At 56.8% G+C, this 27756-nt stretch overlaps 1 protein-coding gene across 3 annotated transcripts in view; it reads right to left on the reverse strand.

Annotated features, from left to right (window-relative positions):
* Positions 1-27756, reverse strand: part of GRAMD4 (GRAM domain containing 4) — an 82610-nt gene that overhangs the window by 37797 nt on the left and 17057 nt on the right. For 2 of the 3 annotated variants that reach the window (XM_046646269.1, XM_046646268.1), the window contains exons 2-3: positions 8817-9027; positions 3780-3900 (exon numbers count right to left, since the gene is read on the reverse strand). In XM_046646269.1, coding sequence (XP_046502225.1) covers positions 3780-3900; positions 8817-9027 — 332 coding nt within the window. Of the gene's footprint in view, positions 1-3779; positions 3901-8816; positions 9028-26898; positions 27172-27756 lie in introns of those variants that run through there. The other variant, XM_046646270.1, reaches the window with a different exon arrangement.

The raw sequence follows: 27756 nt of genomic DNA on the forward strand, positions 1-27756 counted from the left end.
CAGAGTGGGGCTGGCCCAGCGGCATAGTGGTTAAGTTCTTGCACCCCACTTTTGCGGCCTGGGGTTCAAGGGTTCAGATCCTGGGCGTGGACCAACACACTGCTTATCAAGCCACACTGTGGCAGCAACCACATACAAAATAGAGGAAGATTGGCACAGGTGGTGTTAGCTCAACAACAATCTTTCTCAAGCAAAAAGAGGAAGATTGGCAACAGATGTTAGCTCAGGGCCAATCTTCCTCGCCAACAACAAAAAGAGGAAGAAGAAGAAGAAAGGTTAAGATGGCAAATTTTATGTTTGTAAGATGGCAAATTTAGGAAGAAAACAAAAACCTCATGGTCCTGGATGTGAATTTGAATTATCTGGATGCACTCATGATGTCCTAGCTCTGCCCCTGAAAAGGTCTAGAAACAACCACCAGTAATGAGTAGCCTAGAATCCTTTTTACACCTCTAAAGCCTCTAACCACCACTTTTCACCACAGGAACCAAGAGAAATGGTTAACTCCAGGACAGGGGCAGGAAATGTTCAAGAAGAGCCTGGAATAACTTGTCCCACCAAAAAGCAAGGAATCATGGGGGCTGGCCCCGTGGCCGAGTGGTTAAGTTCGCGCGCTCCGCTGCAGGCGGCCCAGTGTTTCGTTAGTTCGAATCCTGGGCGCAGACATGGCACTGCTCATCAGACCACGCTGAGGCAGCGTCCCAGATGCCACAACCAGAAGGACCCACAACGAAGAATATACAACTATGTACTAGGGGGCTTTGGAGAGAAAAAGGAAAAAAATAAAATCTTAAAAAAAAAAAAAAGCAAGGAATCATGGATGACCGGCTCAGGTCAAAAGGACTCAGGAGGAAACTTGACGAGGCTCCCACAGCCCAGAGGTAGGGCCATTTGAGCACCAATGAGACAATAACCACAGAGATTAAGACATGTTGAATATGTTTAAATCCACGATCTCATGATCACACCAAAAAAAACTCCACAAAAGGCCCAACGCCCTCACTGGTCACCTTGGGAGAATGCGCTAAGTAGAGAATCAACCCATTATTTTGAAAACTGGAAAAGCGAAAAATTCAAGCACCTTCCCGCCTTTCCTATATGAACTATCCCTCGGAGTGACCAAATAGTTAGGTTTTCAGGCATCCATCTGTCAGTTAACAAATGGAGGAAGAATGGCAGAAGTCGAAAATTACCATTTTGCAACGTCTAATGAGAAGACGGATGGAAGCCATGATGAGTGAGGTCTTGACACTGAGGAGAGAAACCGCCTCAGGCAAGGACATGCCACCACCAAGGAAGGAGCCTCAGAAAGATCACCCCAATCTCATCAGCAGCGAGGCAGGGGACACGCGAGGTCAATGCTGAGCCCACAGGGATGTCTGAGCAAGGCCCAGTGGAGACCCCACCCAGCCCTCAGCAAGCAGCAAAAGGAGACACAGAGTGAGAGACTGAAGAGGGAACCAGCCAGTCACAACGTGCGGACCTCGTCTGTCAATTCAAAGAGCTGCAAAAATTATGCGACAACCAGGGAAATTTCTCCTTCAGTTGGTTATCAGATGATACTAAAGAAAAAGTGTTTGATTTTTTTAGTTGTGATACTCGACCCATGGCTTTCGTTTTTAAAACATAATGAGCTACCTACAAAATATTTACAGATGAAAGGACAGGGTGCTGGCTGGGATTTGCTGCAAAAGACCCGGGGAGAGGGGCTGTAGGAGAGGGCGCAGGGGAAACCAGCAGGCGTGAGCAGAGTCCCACTGCAGCTGATGGAGGGTGAGTGAGACGCGCGTCACACTATTTGCTCTATTTCTGCATCTATTTGAAATTTCCCATAACTTAAAAAGAATGCCCATAACTGCCACTGTCAAAGTCAAACTCTACACTTTCACGACATGCGCTACCCAGGAGTAAAATGAGATGCTCCTTTGGCAAAGCACCAAGGACGGACTAGGAGGACTGGGCCAAGGACGCCAGCAACACCGTTCTGTGGCCAAGCGGCCTCTTTGCCACATAGATTAGGCCCCAGAGAGGTGTCGCTGAGGGTTCTGCTGTCCGGAGCATCCAGCTCCGTGATGGACACTCGCTCCCCATCTGCCCTGCCTGGTAACCCCGCCTGGAGGCCTCCTCACTGCCCCTCCCCAGCCAGAGGGCTCCCCTTTTAGATGCTCTCACTGACCCTTCCCCTTTATTGAGAGCACTTGGCTCTGCTGGTTGATTAACTCCATGAAACCACCAATACTTGGCCACCTGACCCACAAAAGGCAACTTCCCGAGGATCCGCCTGCTGATGCAGAGGCATCCTTCCAGCTGATGCCTCGAGCAGGTCTGTGCAGCTCTGCCACTTGGGGCCGCCCAGGGAGCCTCCAAACACAGGCCCCCGATCAGCACTGGCCAAGCAACCAGGGCGAGCAAGCCCCGGCAGAGGGACGGCTTGCCCCTCCATTCACACAGAGCCTCTGTCGCAGGCACCAGCTGCCAGGACCTATCAGGCAGGTGGTCCCTGACAAGACCCAGCCTGGCCCTGTCTGCGCCAGCCAGCACGGTAACAACCTCGGCCTCACGGGGAGACCGAGTCACTCAACTGCACTGTCCTGAGAACGGCTGGAGACAGACACACGCACACCCGCACACACGAGTTCACCACGCTGTACACACACACTTGTGCACGCACATATGTGCCAAGGGGAGCACTGACCAGGAAGAGGGGTATCGAGGGAAGACGGGGCTCAGCACCTGGGTGGTGGGACGGTGTGTAGAAACACAGTGAGAGCCACGTCGCCCACTTCCCAGGAGAACAGGGCAGGGCCAGCCCCAAGGCTTCCCACCGGGGCTCAGACACCCCACCTTCATCCACAGGCAAGGGCCCGTGTGGCTGCAGCGCTGGGCTGCCCACAGCTAGAACAGACAACACTAAGCACATAAACAACGAGGGAGATGCAGGACGGAAGGTGGGAGACAACTCAGGTGGGCACTCGGAGAAGGCGGGAGCCTGGGGCAAGCAAAGGCACCGCCTGCTTGGTCCTGAGCATCAGAGGGAGGCCCCGGCCTGGCATGACGCCCGAAGGGAGGTGACCTGCCCAGGGGCCCTTCCTCCTTCCTCTGAGGGCAGCTCTGCTTGGCTCGGACATGAGCAGCTCTGGGCACATGGGTGAAGTTACTCCTTCCTCCCTGTGTATCTTTCCTAATAGCGTCACTCATACCCTATGTCAGCTATGACAACACCGTGTCACACAGTGGGGCCACGTGCGTGGGCTTCACGGGTAGTCGGTCTGCTTTAAACCCCTTACTAGTCAGAGGACTTCACCTAACAGGAGGGTCACTCTTCTTAACCCTCCATGCCTCAGTTTCCTCACCTGTACAGCAGGGAGGACACAGGGTGGTGAGAGGATCAGAGGCAACACATCAAATGAGACAATGTCTGTAAGGACCCCTGCAAGCCCTTCTGGAACCATCTCTATTACTATCACTGCCCCAGAGGCCAAAACCCCAGCTCAGGCAATGTCTGGTTCCCAAACACTGACACGTGCAGCCAAGGCTCAAACGATGAAACCCCTAACATGCTCCTTCACCCCAGAGAGTGAAGACGTCACAGCCTGCAAACCAGCGCACTGGGCTCACTGGAGCAGCAAAGGGAGATGCAGACTCAGGAGGCAAAGGGCCACACCTGTCCCCACGAGTCTAGAGACAGCTGTCATGGGTTGTCACCAGCCCAAGCACCCGGTTGCACTTCTGCAAGACGGCTGGCATCCCTCTGCCCCTACTCTCCGCCTGGTACTCACGTAAGAAGTGCTTTTCCAATAGGGCGATTTCCAGGTGACCTTTGATCTCATTTAATCGATCAAACTCTGTCCGGTTAAAGTCCTGGACTCCTGCAGCCATGATGAGGGTCCCTGGACCAGCCTAGAAGAAAAACACCAAGAGCTCAGATGATCCGACTTGAAGCATCCCGTGTCCACATCAGCCAGTTCTCTCAGGGGCACCCCAATGACCCCTCGTTGGGAGGGGCTGGGCCCACAGTGCCCCCAGCCGGGCAGAACCCCGGCGGACAAGGATGGGCTCGTTCTGCCTTAAAACACGTATCAGTTCACCTCGGCTTCGCCTGACGATGAAAGGGACGTCTCAGACAGCGTGAGCATCCTCGGAGCCCCAGGGAGGCTGACTTTTAGAAATAATGAAGAAAATTAGAACCAGAAGTGTGAAACTAAGCCTCCTGATGGTGATGACGCCACTCTCAGGCTGCAGGGGAAGAAAACCGTCGGGACCTGCGCTGGCCATCGTGGCACCCTCCAGGAAGGGAGGTGGGGGCGGCCAGAGGATCTGTCACCCTCACGTCCTCGGAGCTGGGCTGGCACCCCAGGAGCTGTAGCAACAGGACTCCAGGGATGGCGGGGAGGGCGCATCCACAGACAGGCCGTGTGAACCTGAGAGGACAAGGGCTCCCCAAACTGAGAAAAGCCCAAACAGGGGGCCTTGGCCCACAGAGTGCTAATTAAAACCACCACCAGCTGTCCTAAGGGGCGAGAGCAGGCTCTGGTTACAGGCAACCCCAGCCGGCTGCCACACACCCAGGGGCTTGGCACAGATGGCTGCTTCGAGTCCTGCTGACCAGAGGGAAAGGAGCACAGTGCACGCCAGCACGGCCAGGCCTGCCCAGGGTGCACCGAGGGCCAACCAGCTCACACACCGGACACTTCTACAGTCACTCCCACAACTACATCCTGCCACTGACCTAGAGAGGAGCGGGACCTGGGTGCCCCGCCATGTGATGGGGAGACCTGGTTCCCCAGGCCTGGTCTCCATGACCCTCCAGGCTGGGCGAGGATAGAAGGGGACATACAGCCTGGACAGCGGCAGCCCCACTGACCGCTCCATACACATGCGTCACCTGCTCGAGGCCACAGCGCAGGAAGGAGCCGACATCGGAGAACCCATGAGTTCTGGTAAGACCCTCTGGCCTGTGGCTGCCCTGTCCTGGCATTTGACCTAGAGGACTTTCAGCTGCTCTGGCCACTGGGGCACAAGTTCCCAGAGGGCAGGGACCAGGTCATGCTTACCTGCTGGCCCCTCGGACCTGGCAACGGTGGGCACGGGGAGACTCAGGGAGTGGGGCAAAAGGCAGGGTAAATCCACCTGCCCAGCCATGGGGAAAATGGTGCGTGCTTGCCCATTCACCCCTGCAAACGAATCTGTCCCTCCTCCACCCATCCCCATCTCGATGGCCAAGGCAGTGGCCACACAGAAGAGGGTAGAGGCTGACCCAGACAGGTGGCTCTGCACTGATCCAGAGGCAGAACACTGGACTCCGTTATATCCAGCAACCTCCCCACCGAAAGCAAGCAGGATGGGCCCGGTTTACAGGGCCACATACGAACGCACAAACCCATGCCCTCCGACGGCTGTAACTCCTGTCCGTCTCGACGTCACTGGAATTAAGCTCATCTGGAACTTGCCCAGAGCTTTGAGAACCCCTACAGAGTCCCCTGGGTCCAAGAGGACCCTTGGGTTTCAGCCAGACTCAGGGCTGAGGGTGCAGCAGCTCAGCCAGGAGCCCCCTGGATGGCAGGGACGGTGGGGACTGGCTCTGGGGAGGTGACCAGCCGACCGAGGGGCACTGATGGGGACGGCAGCCCCCGGGGGTGGTGTTCTGAAATTCTGGGGTCCAACCCTTCTGCGAGCCCCCTGGGTCCTTCTAGCCGACCCCTTCCGAGACCACCCATGAGCAACACTGAGGTGGGGTCAGGGGCCTGGAGCCGGGACTCGGTGGGCTTGCTCATGGCTATAAAACCAGGAGGTGGGCCCGGCCACTTCTCCTTCCAGCTTCCCTAGAACCGTGCCCTCCAACCCCGCCTCTCAGGCTCTCCTGCAGCCCCGCGGAGGGCACCCGCCTCCTCCTCCTGCTCCTCAAGGCCTCTGCCCCTCTGCCTCCACTTGTGTGGGGTCACTCCAGACACTGCCCCCACTCTGGGACTCCGGTCCTCTCCTCCTCACCACCTCTCCCTACTGGCCTGTCACGGACCACTGGGTCAACCCTGGCCTCGGTCTCCCCATCTTTATCTTCACTGGCCTTCCCCCTTCCCCGGCCACACCCTGAGCCTGCACATCACCTCCCCCAGCACTCCCCATCTCCTGGGCCCCCTCAAGCCCGTCTGCCAGCCTGGGGTCCCTCCTTGCTCCCACCCCTCCTCCCTCCCAATAGAGTCTAGACTCTACTCTCAAAGCCTTGGTCCACTCACTTCCTTTACCCAGGACACAGATAATCCACAAAACAGGAAGTAAGAATGAACTCTGTCATGCTACAGCAGGGATGAATCTTGAGGACACTGGGCTGAGTGACACAGGCCAGTCACCAAAGGACAAGCTACTGTGTGATTCACTCATGATACAAGGTCCCTAAGGGTGTCAAATCCACAGACAGGAAGTAGGAATGGTGGTCACCAGGGGCTGGGGGAGGGGGAGGGGGTTGGTGGCTAATGGTGGACAGAGTTTCAGTTTGGAAACAGGAAAAAGCTATTGAGATGGATGGTGGGGATGGTTACACAACAATGCAAATGGACATAATGCCACAGAACTGTACGCCCCAAAAATGGCTAATATGGTCAATTTTATGTTATGTGCATTTTACCAGAATAAAAAAAAAAAAGAATGAAGCCTCAACACGTGCAAAGATGATCAACGTCCCGCATAACAAAAGCCACGCAAACTGAAACCGCTCAGAGCTCCGCTCTTGAGCCGCCAGGTTAGCGAAACAGAAAAGCCTGAGGACACCCCGTGCAGGTGGCAATGCCGAGGGACACAGGCCCTCTTGGGGCCGCTGTGGAGGACAAACTGTGCACCCACAGGAGGGTCACCTGGTGACAGCCACTGGGACGACAGACAACATCGGCCCAGCATGGCATGACAGACAACATCGGCCCAGCACGCCCAGCTGGGAGTGACACAGGCCAGCTAGGCATGCAGCTCACGGAACTGACGGACACCGCGAGCCTGGAGGCCCCCAGTATCCTCAGTGGAGAGAGGTTAAATGAAGCAACATTTATTCACACAGCCCCTGTGCTCGCCACACTCTCGGATCCTCCCCACAGCCCTTGTGGGTCAACTCTCCCTGAGAGCACCGTGTGCTTCCAATGACTGGGCCTGCGACCTCCACACGCCCCACTGGGAAAGTGCTGCCAGATGGCGGGACCAGCCCATGGCTGGTAAGTGGCCGAGTGAGGATCTGGCCCCAGGTGGGCTGGCCCTGCAGATCCTCCATGCTGTGACGCCATCGCTCCCACCTCAGAAACCTACACCAGTCACCGTGCCCCAAGTAAAGTCCAGGTCTTTACTGGGACACCATCTGGGGCAGGCGGCCACACTGAGCCCTGGCTGGACAGGCAGAGAGAGCATGAAGCCAGGAACAAGTCAGCTGTGGCCTCTGTGCAGGATCCCCATCACACACTCACACATTCACACACACACACACACACACACCATGGAACTCGGAACCACATGTGGGGTTCTTGCTCCTGAGAGGCCCACCACACGCTTGGCCCAAAGAGCATCATCTGAGAATCATGGCCTGCAGCTCCCCAGGCTGGCGCCAGCCAGGACAAAAAAGACACCACTCTCCCTGCAAGACAAGGCCGTGTCACTCTGCAACATAAAATGCAGGAGACACACCAAGCAGGGCCCTGGCCCACCCTTGGGCCCTGCGGCTGGAGGAGCAGCCACCACCTCTGCCGGGAGACAGAAGCAAGTGCCCCAGGAGTGGAGGAGCCCCCCACCCCCGACCGGGCAGACTAGGAGAGCAGCCTGGCTCTTAGGAGGCAGCGCCAGTAAATTATTCATTCCTGCCCGGAGCCATCGCTGAGTCCCCGTTCTATTATAAAGCATTAATAATACAAGGAGCCAGGAAGGCGAGCGCTCCCAGGCCACATCTGGAAAGAAAACCTGGCTCGGGCACTCGGAGAGGAAGCTGACGGGTCACCAAATTTGGTGTCCACACCGTGGGCCTCCACAACTGGCACAAGATGGCTCTGGGCTTCTTCACCGGAAATGCCCACAATGGTGAGCCCTGCAATCACACCTGGCCAGAAAGGGGGCCACAGAGAGCCCAGGCCGTCCTCGTTGCACCCCTGCCCCTCCCCCTGCAATGAAACACCAGCTTCCAGAAGGCAGGGCCCACTCATGTCTGGTTCCCACTGGAGCCACAGGGCCTAGCTGAGGCGCTCAACAGATATTTGCTCCTCAGTGAAGAGCACCCCACTGACTGGCCCACAGGGGCCACTGTCCCAGTGTGGGCTGATGAGGGCCCAGACGGGGCTCTGCCAGCTGCTGGGGGTCAGTGAAACGTACTCTAGCATGGCCAGGCAGAGCAGCCAGGAGCAGCTGGCCACGGGCCACGGGCCAGTAGCTTCCAGACAGCACCCTGCCTCCCTCGACGTGCCAACACTCCCAGGGCTCAGGCTGGGGCCTCAGCATCTCTTCTGTGTTTGAAGTTTGCCAACCACCAGAAAATCAATGAGAAGGGAAAAGAAGTCCAGCTGCTGGACAAATCTGCGGTGAAGGAAAGGCTGTTTTATCCTCGATCAGGGATGAACGCCCCCCGTGAGGTCTGCAGGGGGCAGGCGAGAGGGGGGCACGATGAGGACAAAGGGGGAGGCGAGCCCTGTTTATCTCTGACCAGCTCAGGCAGGTCATGGTCTAGCCAAGTCCCGCTCAGCTTGGCCGCCTGAGGATGGGGGACAGCCCCAGCCCTGCACTGGGGGACCCAGGGTAAGAGCGCAGGCAGGGGGAGGAGGGCATCCCTGGCCCCAGGAGGCCGCCCGCGCACTCACAGGGTCCCGCAGCTCCTCGCCGTCCCGGGGCGAGGTCCGAGGCATCTTCAGGGGTATTTCATCTCCACCTTCAGTGTCCGAGGCGTTTGGAGATTCTGCTAGATCGAGGAAGTCATCTCTCTTGTGACCTCTGAACCTGATTTTGTCCAGCCTCCTTAGCATGTTCAGCACTGAGCCCCTCTGCTTTACCTTAACATGACGGTCGGGGTCCCTGCAAGAGAAGAAAGGGGAGGCACTGTCACTTGGTCACTTGCCCACTGGCCACCCGCCCTGCATGGTGCTTCCACCAACCTCAAGAGCACGGTCCTCCACGTCCTGAGCCCTGGGCTGTGACCAAGCCCTGCCCCTGGGGAGAGGCTGGTTCAGCTTTCCAAGGAACATCCAGGGCCCCCAGGCCCCCATCTTGCACCCACCAGGCTGGGCCCCTCTTCTTGCACCCCTTCCCAGCTAGGCCCAGGGCCAAGCTTCTGCCACTGCCACCACCAAAGCCAGCCCCACGTGCCCCCCATGGGGCAGAAGGAAGCCAAACCTCTCAGCAGGACCTTCCCGGCCATAAAGACAGGGCCAGCCTAGTGCACCAGGGCAGCCGGAGACCCCGGGGAAAGAAGGGGAGGAACATGGCAACAAACAGGGGAGGAGGGCTGACCGCTCCTCAAAGCTCTCCTAATAAACCATCAAGAATGTGGTCAAAGCTGCAGCTATGCGCACTGCCCAGAACAGGAGCCATCGCCCAGAAACGGCCAGAACACTAGGCATTTGGGTGTCTCGGTGGATTCCCTGTGGACCCAGTGGGCCCTGGCCTTGTGTCCCCTCGCTCCACCTGGCCCCCGCTCCCAGGACACGGCCCAGGCGACCCCGTCTGCCTCAAATACCCTCCTGCCGGCCCGGCGGCCCCGGCTGGGCTTCAAGACACGGCTCAGGCCTCACCTCCTCCAAGAGGCCTTCGCACACACAGGCTGGTCAGGAGCCTGGAGGTCAGCCGCCCGCTCTCCCAGCACAGCCCCAGACCGCAGGCGCTGCAGGCTGCCCGCCTGTCCTCCTCCAGCCTGGAGCGATCGCAGCAAAGGCCTGGTGTGGGGTCACACTGAGAGGAGCGGCCATGTGCTCACAGGCAGGACATAGGTAAGTTCAAACATGTGTCCACATGAGGGACGGACGTGCTGTGAGGCACCCTCTCCCCACTTCTCTGCCCCAACTTAGCCAAGGCGACAGCCCAAAGCCCCAGGGGGTAGGGTGTGAGCAGCCCTTCTGCGTATCCAGCCAACCTCACTGGGAAGCCACCTCAGGCCCATCCCCAGACCAGGTCACACAGCTCCTTGGGGCAGGGCTGCGAGTCAGGGACCTCCCACAAACCTCAGCCCCTGGCTTCTGCAAGAGGCCCCAGTGCCTGCAGGGGGGTGGGGACTCTGGATACACCTGGGCTCAAGCCTGGTCTGCCATTTACCACGTTTCTGGGCCTCTGCTTCCACCTCTGGAATGCCAAGAGTACCAGTGAGGCCAAAGCATCCTGAGAATTCCAGATGACACACATCACGTGCCTGACACTCAGCCTGGACCCAGTAAACAAGAGGATTACTGCCACGCAAAGGCGGCAGGAAGCGGGGAGAGCAGGATGGAATCCATCCACTGGGCCCTGACCACCCCAGCTGGGATGTTTCACGGAGAACCACAGAGGCAGGGAGAAGCACTTCCTGTTTTAGACCGTGCAGGCGTGGAGGACCATCAAATCACAGCCCGGGATGTGGCTGACTGCAGCCCTGATATGCCTGCCCCGCCCTCTGAGGGCCCTCTGCTCCCCTTAGCATCCCTGCTCACAGCAAGACGTGCTAACAGGGGGGGCTCCCAAGACCCTGGTCAGAATGTACCAGAACTCACTCTGGTCTAGAGGACAGTTGAGGCATGCAGAGCATCAGCGAGGGGCTGTGGGTGCTCCAGGAACAGGCGCTTCTCCAAGCTCACCTGCAACACTGCAAGGTGGCCCAGTGTGGCCTTGGTGCAAAAACCACAGGAAAACCAAAGCCCAATGCCGCCTGGAACCCAGACAGCCCAGGAGAGCACAGGCTGTGGTGGCGGCGGGGGCGGGGGGGGGGGGGGGCGTGGCCCTCTGGAAAAATATCTGTGTGTGGGAGCTGTGAACTCCAGGCAGACAAAAAGGTGAATAAACTTTAAAAAGTATAAAGCATGGGGCCGGCCCCGTGGCCGAGTGGTTAAGTTCTCGCGCTCCACTTCAGTGGCCCAGGATTTTGCTGGTTCAGATCCTGGGCGCGGACATGGCACCACTCGTCAGGCCATGCTGAGGCGGCATCCCACATACCACAACTAGAAGGATCCACAACTAAAAATATACGGCTATGTACCAGGAGGCTTTGGGGAGGGAAAAAAAGAAAAAGAAAATCTTGAAAAAAAAAGTACAAAAGCAAAAGGAAAGAGACCTTCGTGCTTATCAAGAACCTAGAGAGACGGTAACTGTCTACGTTACGAGACTGAAAAAACAACCAAAAAGTAAAAAACAGTCTGACAGTCACTGGACAAAGTTCTGTTTGTTAAAAAATGAAACAGGAGACATGTGTACAAATGTGGTATATGAAGGATTAATATCTTTGTTATAAGAAGGCTTAAATAAATCCGTAAAACTTACAGGACCTAGGGACAGACAAGCAAACTCCAGGAGCGAGGGACTCCAGACAGAGGAAATTTACCCAGCAGTTGTGCAAAAACCTCCCGCTTCACTGAAAAGGACGCAAGCTAGCCGATGCGGCGGAAGGCAGCAGGACCCAAAACACAGACGCCCTCTCGGCCAGCGCCCCCGCCTCCTGAGATACATCCTGGAGCAAATTCGACAGGTGGAGAACGTGCTGCTCCCACAGCAGCACCAGGAATCGCCCGGCCGCCCCTGAAAGAGGGCAGGACAGGGGGCCTGAGGACATCGCGCTGGACTCACCGGGGACGCCGTCCCTGTGAGTGACAAAGGCAATTACAAAACGCTGCTGCCCCGATGTCAGTGTTTCAGTCCACAAGTGTCTAAACAGAACAGAGGGCACACAGGCCTTTGCCAGGCCTGCAGGCTTGCGGGCGGTTTGTAAGACTTCTTTCTCCAGGTGTCCTATAACGCTGTCCTACTGCTTTTTGAACTAAAAAATAAACAGGAATAAACTAAGTAGGTGAAATGCAGTAACGTGAAACCTATTCCTCTCATTTTCAAAAACACCCAAGGGATTCCTCGTCACCTAGCATCAGACAAAGCGAGATGGAGGGGACGGGCCAACCGGCCCTGAGACATGTGACCCTGGAGCAGAAGACACCGGGGCGGCCTCCACCGGAGGAAAGCAGTCAAGCACGGGCCTCGCGCAGCCGGCTCTTCGCTCCCCACAAGGCTCTGGTTAGGTGGTTCTCGCCGTCTGGATTCTCACATGTCTGGGGCCGCCTTTCTTCCCAATTAAGCTCCAGCAAGCAAATGAGGTGGCTGCACGGGGAAAGGGGACAAAGCGCCGAGTGTCCAGTCCACCACTATCAGAATGCAAGTCATGCCCCGGCCACAGCACCCAGCACTGGGCCCACATGCACTCCATTCCCAATGAGGCCCAATCTTCCAGCTGCCGGCTCACCCCAACCCCGGCTCCTCCTGTGCAGCTATTCACATCCGCCTGCGGCGAGGGTGTCCAAACACACAGCCCACTGCGCGAGGGGCTCCCAGGGGGCCCACTCTCATCCCCACCACCTGCGCCCCCGGACTCCATGGGCTCTCAAAGGATGCATGGTTCATGCTGCTGTCAGATCAGGACCAGACACCACACCATCCTGACCACCCCACCGGGGACGGGTCCAGGCTGTGAGGGAAGCCCTCTACGTCGTACCCCTGCACTGGGCTGAGGCGTGGCCCCCACCCACCCCAGTCCAACCTCATCTCAATCACATCTGGAAAGTCCTTATTTCGAAGTAGGGTTACATTCCCAGGCTCAGGTGGACACGAATTTGGGAAGTACACGGTTCAACCCAGTACAGCCCCCAACTTTCAGATGGAGATGTGGGACCAACAGGGACAGCTGTCCATGGACAGAGAGAGGAGGGCCAGACCTCAGACACCAAGTGTGACACAGAGCGAAGCTTCCTCACAAAGCCAACGTCGAGCGGATGCCGTCTCGACGGGTCTTATCTGCACCTTCCGTTTGGTTGCTGCTACCATGTGTCCCCCAACCCCAGCCCCCATCTAGCCTTCCCTCTATCCAGCCAGCCCCCCACTCCCTGCATGCCCACCCTTCATCCCCACGGCCCCTGGGGAGGAAGCCCACCTCCTCCTCAGATGCCCTCCCCAGAACCAGCCCCTCCACGTGCACCCACAGTCCAGCCTCAAGGTGGAGCAGCCGCTCTGAGCGGGACACCCTCTCTGTACCTCCACGTGGATGCAGATGTGCTGGGAAATGCTCCCTGGCTGTGGCTGTTCCAGACCCCTGCTCAGAGCCAGGGTGTCCTGTGAGGTCCTGTAACCATCCGCTGCAGAGAGCAGGCGAGACAGGAACCAGCACGGCACGAGGGCACCCTGGTGCCGTGGCCTGGGGCAGCACCCACCAGGCTCCGCGCCCTCTGCATGCAGGACTGAGTCCAGCAGCGCTGGCCCTGGGACACAAAGCATGCTGCTCTGGAAACCCACTGAATGGCTTTTGGACACACAAAGGCAGCAGTGTCTAGGGAACACTGAACTTGGAAACCACAAAGGACTTTATTTCCCTTCCCAGCCCAAGATTTTTTTTAAAAAGTGGTTCCTGTCTCTGACGCTCGCCACGTCCCAGCCACTCTCCCTCGACGCACAGCGGACGCCACTCCCTGGCTGAGTTCCCGTCTGCATTGGGACAACCTGCTCAGCCGGGGCCTGGCCTCATCTCCTGGTTATCTGGTGGGTCTCCCGCTGACCCCAGGATAAACAATGTCCATTTTCCCACAGGAAGCAACCCTCATCCTAAACCATATTCCTAAGGAGTCACAGATGTGGAGCGAGAACTCAGTACTTCCCTCCACCCCACCCCACGCCGGTCCCAGTTGACCACACGGCCCTCTGCCAGGTCTCTGTCCTCTGGGAAGACGGCCCCAAACCCCATGGTTGGAGTGGCCTGAGATGGCAGCTGTGGATTCCAAGGCTTTGTAGGGGAACAGGAGGGCCAGAGAGGATGCATTGACCAAGGGCCAGTCCTAATCAACACCCTAAGGGCCTACACCCCTGCAAGCCGCACCGCCAGGACCTCAACGCACACACAGCTCACCCCCAGCCAAGGAGACTCTGGGAGCAGTCTGGATACCTGAAACCCAGAAGGCACGTGTGACTGCTGACCTTGTCCCCCCGCCCCATGCCAGGCCCGGGATGTTGGCTCACACCTGATGACCCACAGGTTTCCCCAAACTGGAGGCTTGTCCAGGAGCCACCTCCGTCACCCTGGATTCACGTATTGGTTCTGCCGGGCTGGGCACCGTAAGCGGGGGCCCCAAATGCTCCTGGCATCCGTTTCCGGCTGTTCTGATGACTCTCAACCCAGACTGGCGCTGCCTCCTCAAGAGCTCTGCTCGGGCTTGTCCACTGCCTGCTAGACGTCTCCCTGGGAGCTCGACTCTGCCCAGCTGTGCACACAGCGGGAGTCTGAGCACCTCCTCCCGCTCGATGGCGTCTGTGTCCACCAGCTGCTCAAGCCACAACCCTTGGAGGAGCCCTCAGTCACGATTCCTCACTCCACAGCCACCTAGAGCCAGCACAGTCACCTGCCTCCAACCTGGCCCCACACCTGTGCTTCCCCGCCCCCACCCCACCCTCCTGCCTGCCCAGCCCAGGCAGCCACAGCACCTCACGGAGCCCCTTCTTCTCCACGTGGCAGGAAACCAGACCCTGTCACATCCCGCTGAGACCCCTCCAGGGCCTCCCCTGCCTCCCCGACACTGGGCTCGAGCCCTGCCGAGTCCCAGAGGTCCTCTGGCCACCACATTTGTTATGATCGTGGGGCCCAGCACTTCCGGTTCGGGGATGGCTCCCATCCCGGCTCCTCCTCCCCCCTTAAATTTCATCATCTGGCTTGGTTTGGAGTCCTGGAACTTCCGGCGAACTCCCTGGTTTAGGATCGGTGCTGCCAGCCCCACCCCGTTAGAACACACCCCTGAGGGCAGGGGCAGGCTCAGCTCGCTAGGTGATGTTCAGGCTGCAGGCACCTCTGCAGGGCTGGCACTGGCTGGGTGTCACAGACCCTCTTCCAGCAAATGAAGGAATGAGGCCCAAAGGCAGGTCGTGACGACAGGGCTCCGAGTGCCAGCAAAGCCAGGGCCCCAAGCCTGCTGGGGGTCGCCGGCCACAGCTGTGTAAAGTTTCCTCTGGCAGAGACCTTAAAGCAAAGGGCCGTCCACGGACTTTGCCCTCGAGCCCTGTGGGAGCATACAGTCCCTAAATCCACGAGCACTTAGGGGAAACTTAACTCCAAGCCTTCCACAACCTGGGGAGCTTCTCCAGGAGACCTGAATTTCCTCCCTTGGGGAAGCATCTCCAGGGGCTTTCGTTCCTACAAAAGTCAGGCCCAAACCCCCTCATCAATGAGCTGAGTTTCTCTGCACTGTAACAAGAAAGCTGCCCAATGGGGCCGGGAGGACAGAGGGCAGACCCCAGAGAGCTAACGCCAGCCAGTGATCCAGTCGATGGCCAGGGTGGCCCAGGATAGTGAGGCAGGGACAACAGCAGAGAGCTGGGAGGGTCCAGTTTGAGCCACCAGCCCCTCCTCTGCGGACTGGAATCACACCCACAGCCTAGAGAGCTCTCGAAGGCCCAGAGGCAAAACCCCTGGGGACCCCTTCTGCATGGACGTATGTCAGACAGTTATTATCAACTTCACTGATATAAAGATGCGCAGCACACACTTACAAATGATAAAACGTGCAACACTCTTCAGTGTAAACTCTATATGGGCAACTGACCCTCCCAGAATGCTTTCACTCATTTGTGCTGAACCCCTCTCTCCAGAGTCAACCATGATTGCAACTGAGGAACAGCATGGTACCGACATGGATGCGGGTTGATGTTTCTGTTCACATTAACAAAACACAACAAAGGTGGAAACGGAAGGCTCGGATCAGAACCATGTCCGTCTAGAACACAAGAAGCTTCCTGGCTGAAGGATCTGACCATTTTCTATAGAAGAAGAGTATCTCCCCAGTTTTTCTGTGCCACTCGTAGTGAATGGCTACAGATGTCACAGGCGCTTAACTTTCGTCTGCATATCAGCATTTTCTCCATCCCTTTCTTAAGTCTAGATAATCAACAAAATGAGAATGAAGCCCTGATCTGTAGCATTTACCCATTTCCGCGGCGTCACTACTCGACTGCAGCCATTTTCAAGCCACCAAAGTGACGTCCGGGAGTGAGGGCGCATGGGGAAGGGATACTCGCAGCCACCGTCACACAGGATTCCTACCATCCAGATGCAGCAAATCACCTCTGGATCATACCCAGCAATGAAATTCAGGGAAATAATTCAGAAACGAGCAATTTCAAGTATTTAACACCTTTGTTTTCAATACAATTTATCTAATTTTAAGTTTATATAACTTCATTTTTATTAACAGCCAGCTCGCAAAATTCCTGAACACTTACCAATTGGCTCCCGCAAGCCAGTGTGAGCTGGCTGCAATACACCACTGTCCCGATGCCCCGTGTCAAGCTGTTGCAGCCACGCAGGGAGGAGGGCTCAGTCAGTGCCCCACGCACCACTCACACCCCTCCTTCCCTGGCATGGCTCGGGGGCAGAGGTCAAAGTGTAAAATGAGAGTCCCTGAGAGGACCAAAGGGGCCAAAGACAGCCCTGGGAAGCAGGACCCAGACAGCCACGTTCCACGGGGGCCAGGCAGGAAGCAGGGGGGGCGTGCCTAAGGAATGTTGCACCTAAGCATCAGGGGTGGGGTCACCTCTCCCCAACCTGACTGGGTGCCAGTGGCAGGGGGACAGGGTAAGAGAGAAGTGACACAGCAGGAACACAAACCAACCTCGCTGGACTCTAGAGCCTGCCCCTGCCCCAACCCCAGAGAGCCCCAGCCTCCCTGTCCACCCCAGCACATGCCTCTGTTAATACATCCATCTCACTGTATGACAGCTCACAGGCCCTCTGCCTAGGAGACTGGGTGAGGAGTCTGGCAGAGTGGCTGTACAGATGTTTATTTAAACAAAACAAAGCTAGCAGGAAAACCTAAAGCTCAGGACCAGGTAGACAAAAACTTCAGTGTTGTATAAGCAAATACACTAACCAATGGGAAACACACACAAGAATTCATTTCTACTGGAAGTTATTCTTTTCTCAACTCTCTCCATCACTCTTAGCAACCAGGACTTGGGAAGACCCAGCCAATGAGACAGCTGGTAGGAAACACCTTCCAGATTCCCGGTATTCCTCGACTTCCTGCCATCGCCCTGGCCCGAGTTCCTGGAAGCAGAAAGGGGCGCCCGCTCACAGCTGTTTGAAAAGAGGCTGTTCTCCAAATGTGCGTCAGCATTAAAACGCTGCGTGCGACTGCCTGAGCGAAGGGAGCGGCCGCTGCACAGGGCCGGCAAACCCGTTTGTTCTGCAAAGGCAGGCTGTCAACATTCTGGGCTCGGCCGTGGCCACTGCCATAATCTCTCAAGGCTGCTGGAGCGAGAAACGGGTGTGGCTGCGGGCCAACAAAACATTCCGTGTTTACAAAATCTGTGCCTGGGTTTGACCCGGGGGCCACGGTCCACCGTCCCTCATCCTAAAGTGACGAATGCCTGGCAGAACAAGAACTCTCAAAGAGGTCCCAGGCCTTGCTGGCCCACTACCAGGGAACCAGGCAAGCCAGAGGAACCTGGGCCCTCACCGAGTGCCCAGGGCCCACTACAGTGGCCCGAGCATCACACACTCATGTGTGGGCCTCGCCACCATCCAGTCTTTTCAAGGAAAGGAATAGGGGCCAGGTGCCATCCACGGCAGCCAGGGCAGCCTGGGCAGTCTCCAGGCTCCCAGAGGCCAGAAGGATCTCAGTGGGCCATATGCCAGGGGCTTCCCCCTGCCAGCCCCAGCCCACTGGAGGCAGAAACGCTGGCTGGAAGGACAGCCAGCTCTGAAGAGCTGCCGGGGGAAGACACTGCCCATCCCTGAGGGCCACTGTCCACACTAACAGCAGCATGACCGCTTTCAGGTCACAGGGCAGTGCCTCTTGCTTCTCAGTGACAAACGGCACAGAGAAAAAGACCTCACGAAACCAGGGGCCAGCCTGGAGCCTCGTCTCCTGCCTGGAACACCCCAATCCATCCTGCAGGACTGTGCACTGCTCCCCCCACCATGTCTCTGGAGCGCTCCTGCTCAGTAACCTGGATCCAATGCAGTCCTCCACCTCGGTGTCCCCAGTCCGGCAGGCAGCCTGGCAGAGGACGAATGGGTGAGTGCGGCACGTTTTAGCATTTTAACGAGAGTCCTGGTCCCTGCGTAAATTTCGCACCAAAGTAAACCCACGTGGCCTCCAGAAGCCACTCAGGTGAAAAGGGCCTTTGTGGGCGCCAAACCTGTCCTTCCGGCAATTTCTAATTTTTTTAACTTGGCCCAGCTGAGGCCATGGCGCCCTCCGCCAGGCCCACCAGGACTCTCACCCACAGATGATGCCCAGGATATTTACAGGCCCGACTCGGGGCTGCCCAGTGCGGCATGCCACACGACACCCAGCAAGGAGCCGGTGGGACCCACGCTTCCTGCTCAGCTGGCCGAGAGAGGGACGCAGCCCAGGGCAGGATGGTCAGCAGGGGCCTGGCTGGCTGCCCAGCAGCCCTGACTTATGCCTCTGCTGCGAAACTGATGTCCAGTGAAAAAGAAAACAGACTAAAACAAAACCCCAAACCTCAAAGTCCTCCCTACCCTGGCTGCCCACGTAACGTAACTGCCCAGCTCCAGTGGGTGCACGGTTCCGTGTTACACAAGCGTGTCCTGGCTGGCCGGACTGAGCGTGTGTCAGCGCTCCATAGCACACGCTCTGGGGCTCGGGACCGTCACGGGCGCAGCCACTGTCTAGCAGGATTAGGGACAGAGAAGAGCGAGGGGGCAGGGAAAGCCTCACGCATGCTGGGGCACCAGGCAGTCAGGGGTGTTTAATGAGCACTTACTAGTGCCAGGTGCGTCCGGTGCCAGGAGGCAGAGCGCCGAGCTGCCCCCTGGAGCAGGAGGTGCTGCCCTAACCCCGGGGGAGGAGAATGCGCCTTAGTAAGTGGGGGACAGACAGCGGCAGCCAGGAAAGCTGCCTGGAGGAAGTGATGGCTACACTGTGGGCTGACGGCAGCAAGGAGCCGGCCCAGGGGTTGCAGAGGAAGGACTCCAGGAAAAGCAAGTAGCATGGACAGTCTCCTGACCCCAGAACAAACCAGAAGGAAATGGGGGGGCAGGGCGAGAGCAGATGAGGCTGTGGCGAGGTGCTGGGGTCCTACCCCGGGTCACTGCGTGGGGCGCTGCCAGGCTGGGGAGGGAGGGAGGGCAGCCTGACCCGAGCAGGCAGATCACACGATGGGAGGAGCAGGGCAGGGAGCGCCCAGGATAATCCTCCCCCACCCACAGCAACATGACTAAGAGCCGAGCTCGAGCTTCAGCGAGAAGCAGTGCGTGCCAAGGCTTCCATGCCTGCCTCCCCGAATCCTTACACACCAGCCCAGGGGGGCGTGAGGCCTGGCTCCTCCACGCCTGGCATCTAGTGAGGACGGGATAAATATGCGCTGCTATTGTTAGGGTGCCCCCCTCTTTTTAAAGACAGGAGGAAACTGAGGGTCAGAGAGGGAAGTCATGCCGTTATGAGGCGGCCCCGCCCACCCACCAAGACCAGCTCTCGGGCCTGCCTGGGGTCCAGGGGAGCCAGGCTCAGAGGTCCGGCTCGGCCAGGAGCACAGCTGCAGATTCACTGTATTCTCAAGCAAACGCTTGGGCCTGACTTCCAGCACCCACGGCCAGGGAGCGCAAACCACAGCCGCGGGGGCCGCGGACAACAGCATGGCGAGTCCCCAAAAGATCAAGCAGGATTACCCTAGGAATCCTACCTCTGGGTACACATCCAAAAGCCCAAGTGTCTATCCAGAGATGAACGGCTAAGCAAAATGTGGTCTACCCAGACGATGGAATATTATTCAGCCCTAAAAAGGAAGGAGGGGCTGGCCCTGTGGCCAAGTGGTTAAGCCCGCACACTCCGCTTCAGCGAGCCGGGGTTTGCTGGGTCAGATCCTGGGCACCGACCTAGCCCCACTCATCAGGCCATGCTGAGGCGATATCCCACACAGCAGGACTAGAAGGACCACAACTAGAACATAAAACTATGTACTGGGGGGCTTTACGGAGAAGAAGGAGAAAAAAAAACATGGGTAACAGATGTTAGCTCAGGGCCAATCTTTAAAAAAAAGAAAAAAAAAAAGGAAGGAAATTCTGCAAGATGATACTACGTGGATGAATCTTCAGGACGTCACACTGAGTGAAATAAGCCACACAGGAAAGGTCAAATCCTGGATGCTTCCACTCGCATGAGGGCCCTAGAGGAGTCAAATTCATAGATAGAAAGGAGCACGGCGGGCGCCAGGGGCTGGGGGAGGGGAAGGAGGCGTTAGTGTTGAAGGGGGACAGAGTTTCATCTGGGAAGGTGACAAACTTCCGGAGATGCGTGGTGGCGATGGTCGCACAACAATGTGAGTGTGGTCAATGCCACGGAACTGTGCACTTAAAAATGGCTAAATGGTAAGTTTTATGATACGTATATTCTGCCACATATTTATGGGTATATTATTTATACACATTATGTTGTGTATATTTTACTATATATATGCAGACAGACAGAGAAAGGGGAGGAAGGACAATGTCCACAATCCTCTCTAAAGTAATCTATAAATCTAATGTGATTCCCCTTAAAAAAAAGCCTTTCGAGGGAGTAAGACAAGCTGAGTCTAAGATTTATAAGGAAAAATGAATAAGCTGAATAGCCGGGAAAATTCTGAAAAGTAAGAGTGATCGAGGGAGAGCAGCCCCGTCACAGAAACAAACATGATGCAGCCACAGTCATTTCGCAAGCGTGATGCTAGTGTATGAGCAGACGGCAGAGCCAGAGAACAAACCAGAATGTACAGAAATAGATCCAGAGCCAACTGGGATCAAATTGGCTTTTTTTTTTTTTTTTGCTGAGTCAAAGATTCTTCCTGAGCCGACATCTGTGCCATTCTTCCTCTGTCTTATACGTGGGTCACTGCCACAGTACAGCTGCTGCCGACTGGTGTAGGTCTGCGCCAGGGAACCGAACCCGGGCTGCCGAAGCGGAGCATGTGAACTTAACCACTAGGCCACAGGGCCGGCCCCTCAAACTGGCATTTTAAATCGGAGAGGGAGGGGCACATTATTCAACAAATGAGGTGGGGATATCAGGTAGCTATGAGGAAAAGAAAATGATGGAGCCACACCTCACACCTTCCCAAAATAAATTCAAAATGGACCAGAGATTTGAATGTGAAATAAGGAAAGCAACAAAGCAGTGCAGGGGGCCATGGGTGTTCAGAGCCTGGGGGCTGGATAGGGCCTTCCAAGCAAGACATGACACACAATCCAAGAGAAGGCAGGTTACGGCCCAGTGGCACAGCAGTTAAGTGCGCATGTTCCGCTTCTCGGAAGCCCAGGGTTTGCCGGTTCGGATCCCGGGTGCGGACATGGCACCGCTTGGCACGCCATGCTGTGGTAGGCGTCCCATGTATAAAGCAGAGGAAGATGGGCATGGATGTTAGCTCAGGGCCAGTCTTCCTCAGCAAAAAGAGGAGAATTGGCAGTAGTTAGCTCAGGGCTAAGCTTCCTCAAAAAAAGAGTTTCTGGAAAACCTCCATACGCAGTCAAAGATAAATGACAACCTAAGAAAAAATACTTGCAACATACATTAAAGAGAATTAATTTGTCCAACAACGATAAACAGCTCAGTAGAAAAATGGGCAAAATAGAAAAGACAGTTCACAGAAAAAGAAAAACAGTTCTTAAACACATAAAAATATGATTCACTTTCACTTATAAAGAGAAAAATACAAATTAAAAGGACACAGAAACCATTTGCCCTGACAGACTGGCAGACAGTTTGTGGGTGTGAGCACAGGGAGAAGAGGTCCCCCTACTTGGAGAACGGAGCGGAGGGCAACCTTGCAACATCCAGTAAAACGACGATTTCCTTTCCAGGAATCTCCCCCTCTCACACTTGCAAAATCACGGACAGGCAAGGCCGTCTCATCCCAGTGTTGTTTTTGTGACAGCAAAAAAGGGCTGGATGCACTGTCATGTCCACCCATGGGGAGAGCCACATAAAGCAGACCCTACAACCTGAACAGGGAGTGAAGACCCCCACGTCCTGCCAGAGAGCTCGCTGTCGCTGCACACTGCTACCTGCCAGGAGCAAGGCCCACACCAGTGTGAGCTGCTATTTGCATACCAGAAAGACAGGAGGGAGGGGAAAGGAGGAGGCCCTCATAAGCTTCAACACCCCCCCTTTTTTTTTTGCTGAGGAAGATTCGCCCTGAGCTACCATCTACTGCCAATCTTCCTCTTTTTTTGCTTGAAGAAGATTAGCCCTGAGCTAACATCTGTGCCAGTCTTCCTCTATTTTGTATGTGGGATGCCGCCAGAACACGGCTGAGGAGTGGTGTACACGGCCCACGCCCAGGATCCAAACCCATGAACCCAGGCCACTGAAACAGAGCATGCCAAACTTAACCACCAGGCCTCGGGGCGGGCCCCGAACACCCTTTTTTTATTGAGGTCACATTGGTTTATAACATATGAGTTTCAAGTGTACATCATTATATTTCAACTTCTGTATAGACGGACTGCATCGTGCTCACCACCAATAGTCTAGTTGCCATCTGTCACCATACTCATGTGACCTTTACTCTTTCACCCTCCCCCCGCCCCCTTCCTTTCTGGTAACCACCAGTCTGTTCATATCATATCTCTGTGGAGGGAGCCAGCATAAGCTTCAACCCGTTTTGAATATTGAATCCTCAATGTGTAGACTATTCCACAGCAAACAAAGTTTTAAAATTAAATTTTTAAAATAAAAGAAACAAGAAGGTTTTAATAAAACAGAAAAATGAGAATGAGAACCTTCATTCACTAGTGCAGGGAAATCTCTCCTGATGGTAAACCAGCAGTTCTCTGAGTGCGGTCCAGAACCCTCGGGGTCCCCAGAACCCGTTCAGGGGACCCAGGAGGCCACAACGACGTAACTGCAACCCTGAGCCGTGCTGTGCTTTCCCAGCCCTGCTCCTGGGCGGCCCCAGGGCTGGACGTGGCGGCAGAGCCACACAGAAGCCGAGAACCCAGCTGTCTCCAATTAAATCAGACCCATCGAGGCTGGCAAAACCACCAGCGCCCCTTCACTAATTTCCTTCTGGGGGGTGATAATGATATTTTCAGATATAAATATGACATTTATGTTAACATGTAATCGGTTTACAGTTTTTGCTAAGTTAATAAATACCTTTAAATTTCTTTGTTTTACTTTCTAACACAGTAAAGATGGACAGATACAACCCACATAAACCTCTCTGGTGACCTCAGTAACTCACAACTATAAAGGGGGTTCCGAAACCAGAGAGTCTGAGAGCCGCCGGCTACCCCCGTGATTCGGGGAAGGGGTGCAGGGACAGGCTTGGACACTGTGCCCTGAGGGCACCCCAGTCAGCCTACGGCTCCCCTTGACCCCGGCCCAGGCCTCGGGCAGCTGTAGCTACGCCCCAGTGGGGAGCTGTGTCCACATGCACGCCCTAAGACGCCAGGTGAGGGCACAGAGCTGGCCTTGGGTATGCAGCAGGTGGACAGCAGGTGGAGAGCAGGACTGGCCTGTCTCCACCACACCCCCGAACCTCACTGACCCGTGCGCCCAGCACCCGGCACCCAGGGGTAGCAGCTCAGGGCTCTCACGCACACACACGCAGCACGCCTGGCAGGGCCTCTGTTGGGCAGGGGATGGAAGGGAGCGGTAGAAGGGGACAAGCCCAAGGGTCCCCAGGGGTCCGGGCGAGGGACGTGGGTGATGGGACTGGAGAGGGTATGGCCAATAGGAGGCGGGGGCGCCAAGCCAGCTGAGGGCCTGCGCGCTGCCCTGACCCGTGTCCACTGCATGTGCAAGAGGAACGCCAGCGGAGGGCAGCAAGGCTCACGCACGCAGACTGAGGGCTGAGGGGTCCTCTGCTGGCTAACTTGACATCACACCTCTAGGAGAGGCCGAGTGCCATCACCCCCACTTTACAGGTAAGGAAACTGAGGCAGGGAGAGCCACGCAGCAAGGGAGGGGCAGCAGCCTGCTCCTAACCAGCAGCTACATGGCCTCTGGTGCCGGCCCAGTCACCGTAGGCCTCAAAACCAGGGCCACACCAAACCTGCACACCCCACATTGCAGAAGGGCATCCTCTCTCCTTCTCCACCTTGACCTCACCCCTTGGGGGTCAGGCCAGAGGAGGAGCCCCTCAAGTGCACACTTCCTCCTCCTCCTCGCAGTCCCAGTCAGCTTTAGCATCACAACCGCCTCCCAAGCACATCATCATTTCCCAACCCGACCCATCTACGCCCTCCATCCACCTTCCCTGACTCTGGGTCTTAGGCACCCTTCCGGGGCCACAGAAGTTTCCTCCTCCAGGAAGCCCTCCCTGACTCCCAGGTTCACAGGAACCTCTCCATCTGTGAACACCCCAGCCCTGGGGCACACGGGCTCACACACTTGTTATGTGCATGGACACACACCACCTTGCATCGCTGCCTTCTCCACGCCCACTGTGCCTCTCTGCAACCTGGTGTGCACAGCACCTTGCTCACCACCCAGTAGCCCTTCTCCCAACTTCTGTGGGGAATTACCCCCTCTCCCACTGTGAGGGGCCGTGAATCACACACTCTGCACAGTGGAGACTGCAACTCAGCAGGCACAACGGGACCGCGTCAGCCTGGAGCCAACAGGTGCTGCCATCCCGGGGGACAGCCTGCCTGAGAATGAATAGACACAGGTGACGCCGAGGGAGAGACGACGGGAAGGAAATATCAGAAGAAAGAAGGGGAACCAGAGACACAGCCTGAGCGCCCCGTGCCTGCAGCCCCACACCCCCACGCCCCAGGACCTGCGCTACAAAGGGCCCCTCTGCCGAAGCAAGCCTAGAGCGAGCCCCTCCGTGCTGGGCGGACAAGGCCATCCTGCACTTGGGGGAGACCCTCGACAGCGGCCTGACATCCCGCTGCTTGGAGAACAGGAGGAGGGTGACAGCACCCAGGTGACACCTGCGGGACGCGGTTACAAGCTGGTGGTAGCATTCTCAGGAGAGGGCAGGTGTCACCAGCCTCAAGAAGTCAAGGCATGAAACAGTCAGTTTCCACAACAGATTCTTCTGGAAGAATAATCTTATGACTAAAGGACTCCCCTCTCCACAGACCCTTTGACAAATCGTTTTGTAAAGAGCCAGCTTCCCGGTGCCTTTCAGGTGAGATTAGATTGGCAATCATCCACTTTATCGGCAGTTCTGCAGAGAAGGCGGCACTGGCAGCAAGATGCCCGGGTTCTCCCAAACCGCTCAGGAGGAGGTCCCCACGCAGGGAGAGCCTCGGGACGTCACCTTCCAACACGCGTAATTAAAAAACAAGACGTGTCTGCTTCGCGGCAGAATCCAGCGGCCTGCGTGGCTGTGACGCTTTACGGGGCTGACTTGTGGAAATGTTCCCACCCCCGTCTTCCACAGAGAACTGAGGAGCTCATTCCAGAGAACTGAGCCAACAGGTTAAGTGCAGGTTATGGCGCTGGGTGATGTCACTTCTTAAAAAAATAATATCCAAAAGCACACTATGAAAATAATGGCTCAGGGTTTGAAAAGCCTGGGGCCGTCCCCGTATTACAGAATTAACAACGCGGCTACTAACACGCACAGGCCCTAGCGCCCCGGCCCCAGGCGGCTCCCAGCAGAAATCTCTCACCCTCGGCCCCCATCTGTCGACACAGGTTCCAAAACTCCACTTCCTGTGTGCTCGGGAATCCTCTCAGAGCCTGGGGACGTTCCGACCTGACCCTGCATCGCAGTCTGCTCCTGTGACAGACGGTCCCCCGGGACCCCAACCTGCCCAGCACCCCCACCTCCCCCCAGAGGCTGCAAAGCATGGGCTGTGGGCACTGCAGGTGCCCCCGGCTGAGCTCGTGCCCCGGCCCTCTGAACTGGGCTGAACTGCTGTCTCTGGCATCGCCCTTCCCGGGACCGCCTCCCTGCGCTCGCATCTCCAGCCCCACTTGCTCCTCCTCTTCCAGCTCCGACCGGCATGGCCAGCACAGCTGACGAGGGTGCCCGGCCGCACAAGGGCCTGCTGGGCCCTCCTCTCCAGAGGACTGGCTCTCAGCAGCAGCCCTGTTTCGACATCAGGTGCACCTGCCCCTCAAAGGAGCTGGCGGCTGTGATGTACCCCGGTCTGACCACAGGGTCTCCCACCCCACAGTAGGTGCAGCCTCCTGAACAGGCCCCCGCCCCCAGGCAGTCCCCCCAACTCGGCCAGCCAGACCCCAACAAATGCAGCCGAGCAGCCAGAATCCAGCGTCAGCACATCAGCCCAACAACCGGCATTTCATCTCTTAGGAAGTAGCGGAGGGAGCTCCTGAAAGGGTACCGTCAGGATGCGTTGTAGACAATGTTCCGTACCTTCCACATCAGAATCCTCAGGCAACGAAAGCCAGCGTGCGAGATGACAACCCCCTTCCTTCCTCCGACAGCCATATTCCTGGACTCCACTCACCAGGGCAGAAGAGACCCAAACGTGTCCCAAGAATTTCCATCCTAGTTTGACCAAGACAAGGCCACCACTGCCAACCCCTTCATGGACTAAAATGCAATGGATGAGAACACGCCACCTTCTACGGCATCCCAACGGCAAGGTGCGCCAGCACACAGTGGATAAAACCTACATGTCACATAGGCTTGCCCGTGGAATAGCAACCTGCATGGAAAGCTGCACTTGTCCTAATTAACAGCCTGCCAGGAGATCGCCTGGAACATGAGGGAGATAGCTCAGCCGAGGCCCCCCAACCGAAGGAAGACCCCACTCACCGCATCGTCTGATCCCCACACGAAGGGGGCCTCAGACCGTTTTCTCTCTAGGAAAACCCAACAGCAAAGAGGAACAAACTCTCTTCAGCATTTCCTTGCCTGCAGCAGGCTTTCTGCCAGGACCAACGCCACTGTCGAGCGAGCGCTGGTCTTTTAAGCCCGCTCCAAGACCCGCACTCGGCGAGGCCTCAGGGCCGCTCTGGCCCGGCCGCCAGCATCGAAGGAACCATCTCCGCTCTGCTCTCCTGCCGGAGCCTGTCAGCCCTCCCCATCCTCCGCCAAGGGGTGCAAAGGTCTGGCAGTGGATTCCCAGGGGAGGGCAGGACTCATCGAAAGCAGGCGTGGAAACCTGGCCTAACCAGACGAACGGGTTGGCAAAACCGGCAAGGGTGGCTTCCAGGCCGACCTGGAGAAGGCAGCTGAGTCAACGCTGTGGCCATCACAGTTCTGAAACGAGGAGGTCTCAGGGACAATGGAAAGGCCCCACGACGACAAACAACACTGCTTTTGGGGCCTAATCTCCAAACCCAAAAAGGAAACAAAATTCCAACAGAAGAGAGAAAGACCATCCGAAGCCGCTGCCCAGCACACAACACCCCCAGGTGCCCAGGGGGCTCCGGCTGCACCCACACGGGAGGTGACACATCCCAGTTCTCACCCAGGTGCTCTGCCTGTGACTCTGCAGGGATGGCCTGACCACGGTGATCCCAACCACACTCACACACGTGGAAACTGACAGCTCTCGCCTCATCAATGCGGTTTAAGCAGCTGGGACTCCAAGCCTGGGCCTCTCCTCAGAGAGCTGGGCCTGGCACTCCATGTCCCCCAGCCGGTCCAGGGAGAAGGGGCAGAGGAAGC

Source organism: Equus quagga, chromosome 19 (assembly GCF_021613505.1).
Source record: "Equus quagga isolate Etosha38 chromosome 19, UCLA_HA_Equagga_1.0, whole genome shotgun sequence".
Taxonomy (NCBI): domain Eukaryota; kingdom Metazoa; phylum Chordata; class Mammalia; order Perissodactyla; family Equidae; genus Equus; species Equus quagga.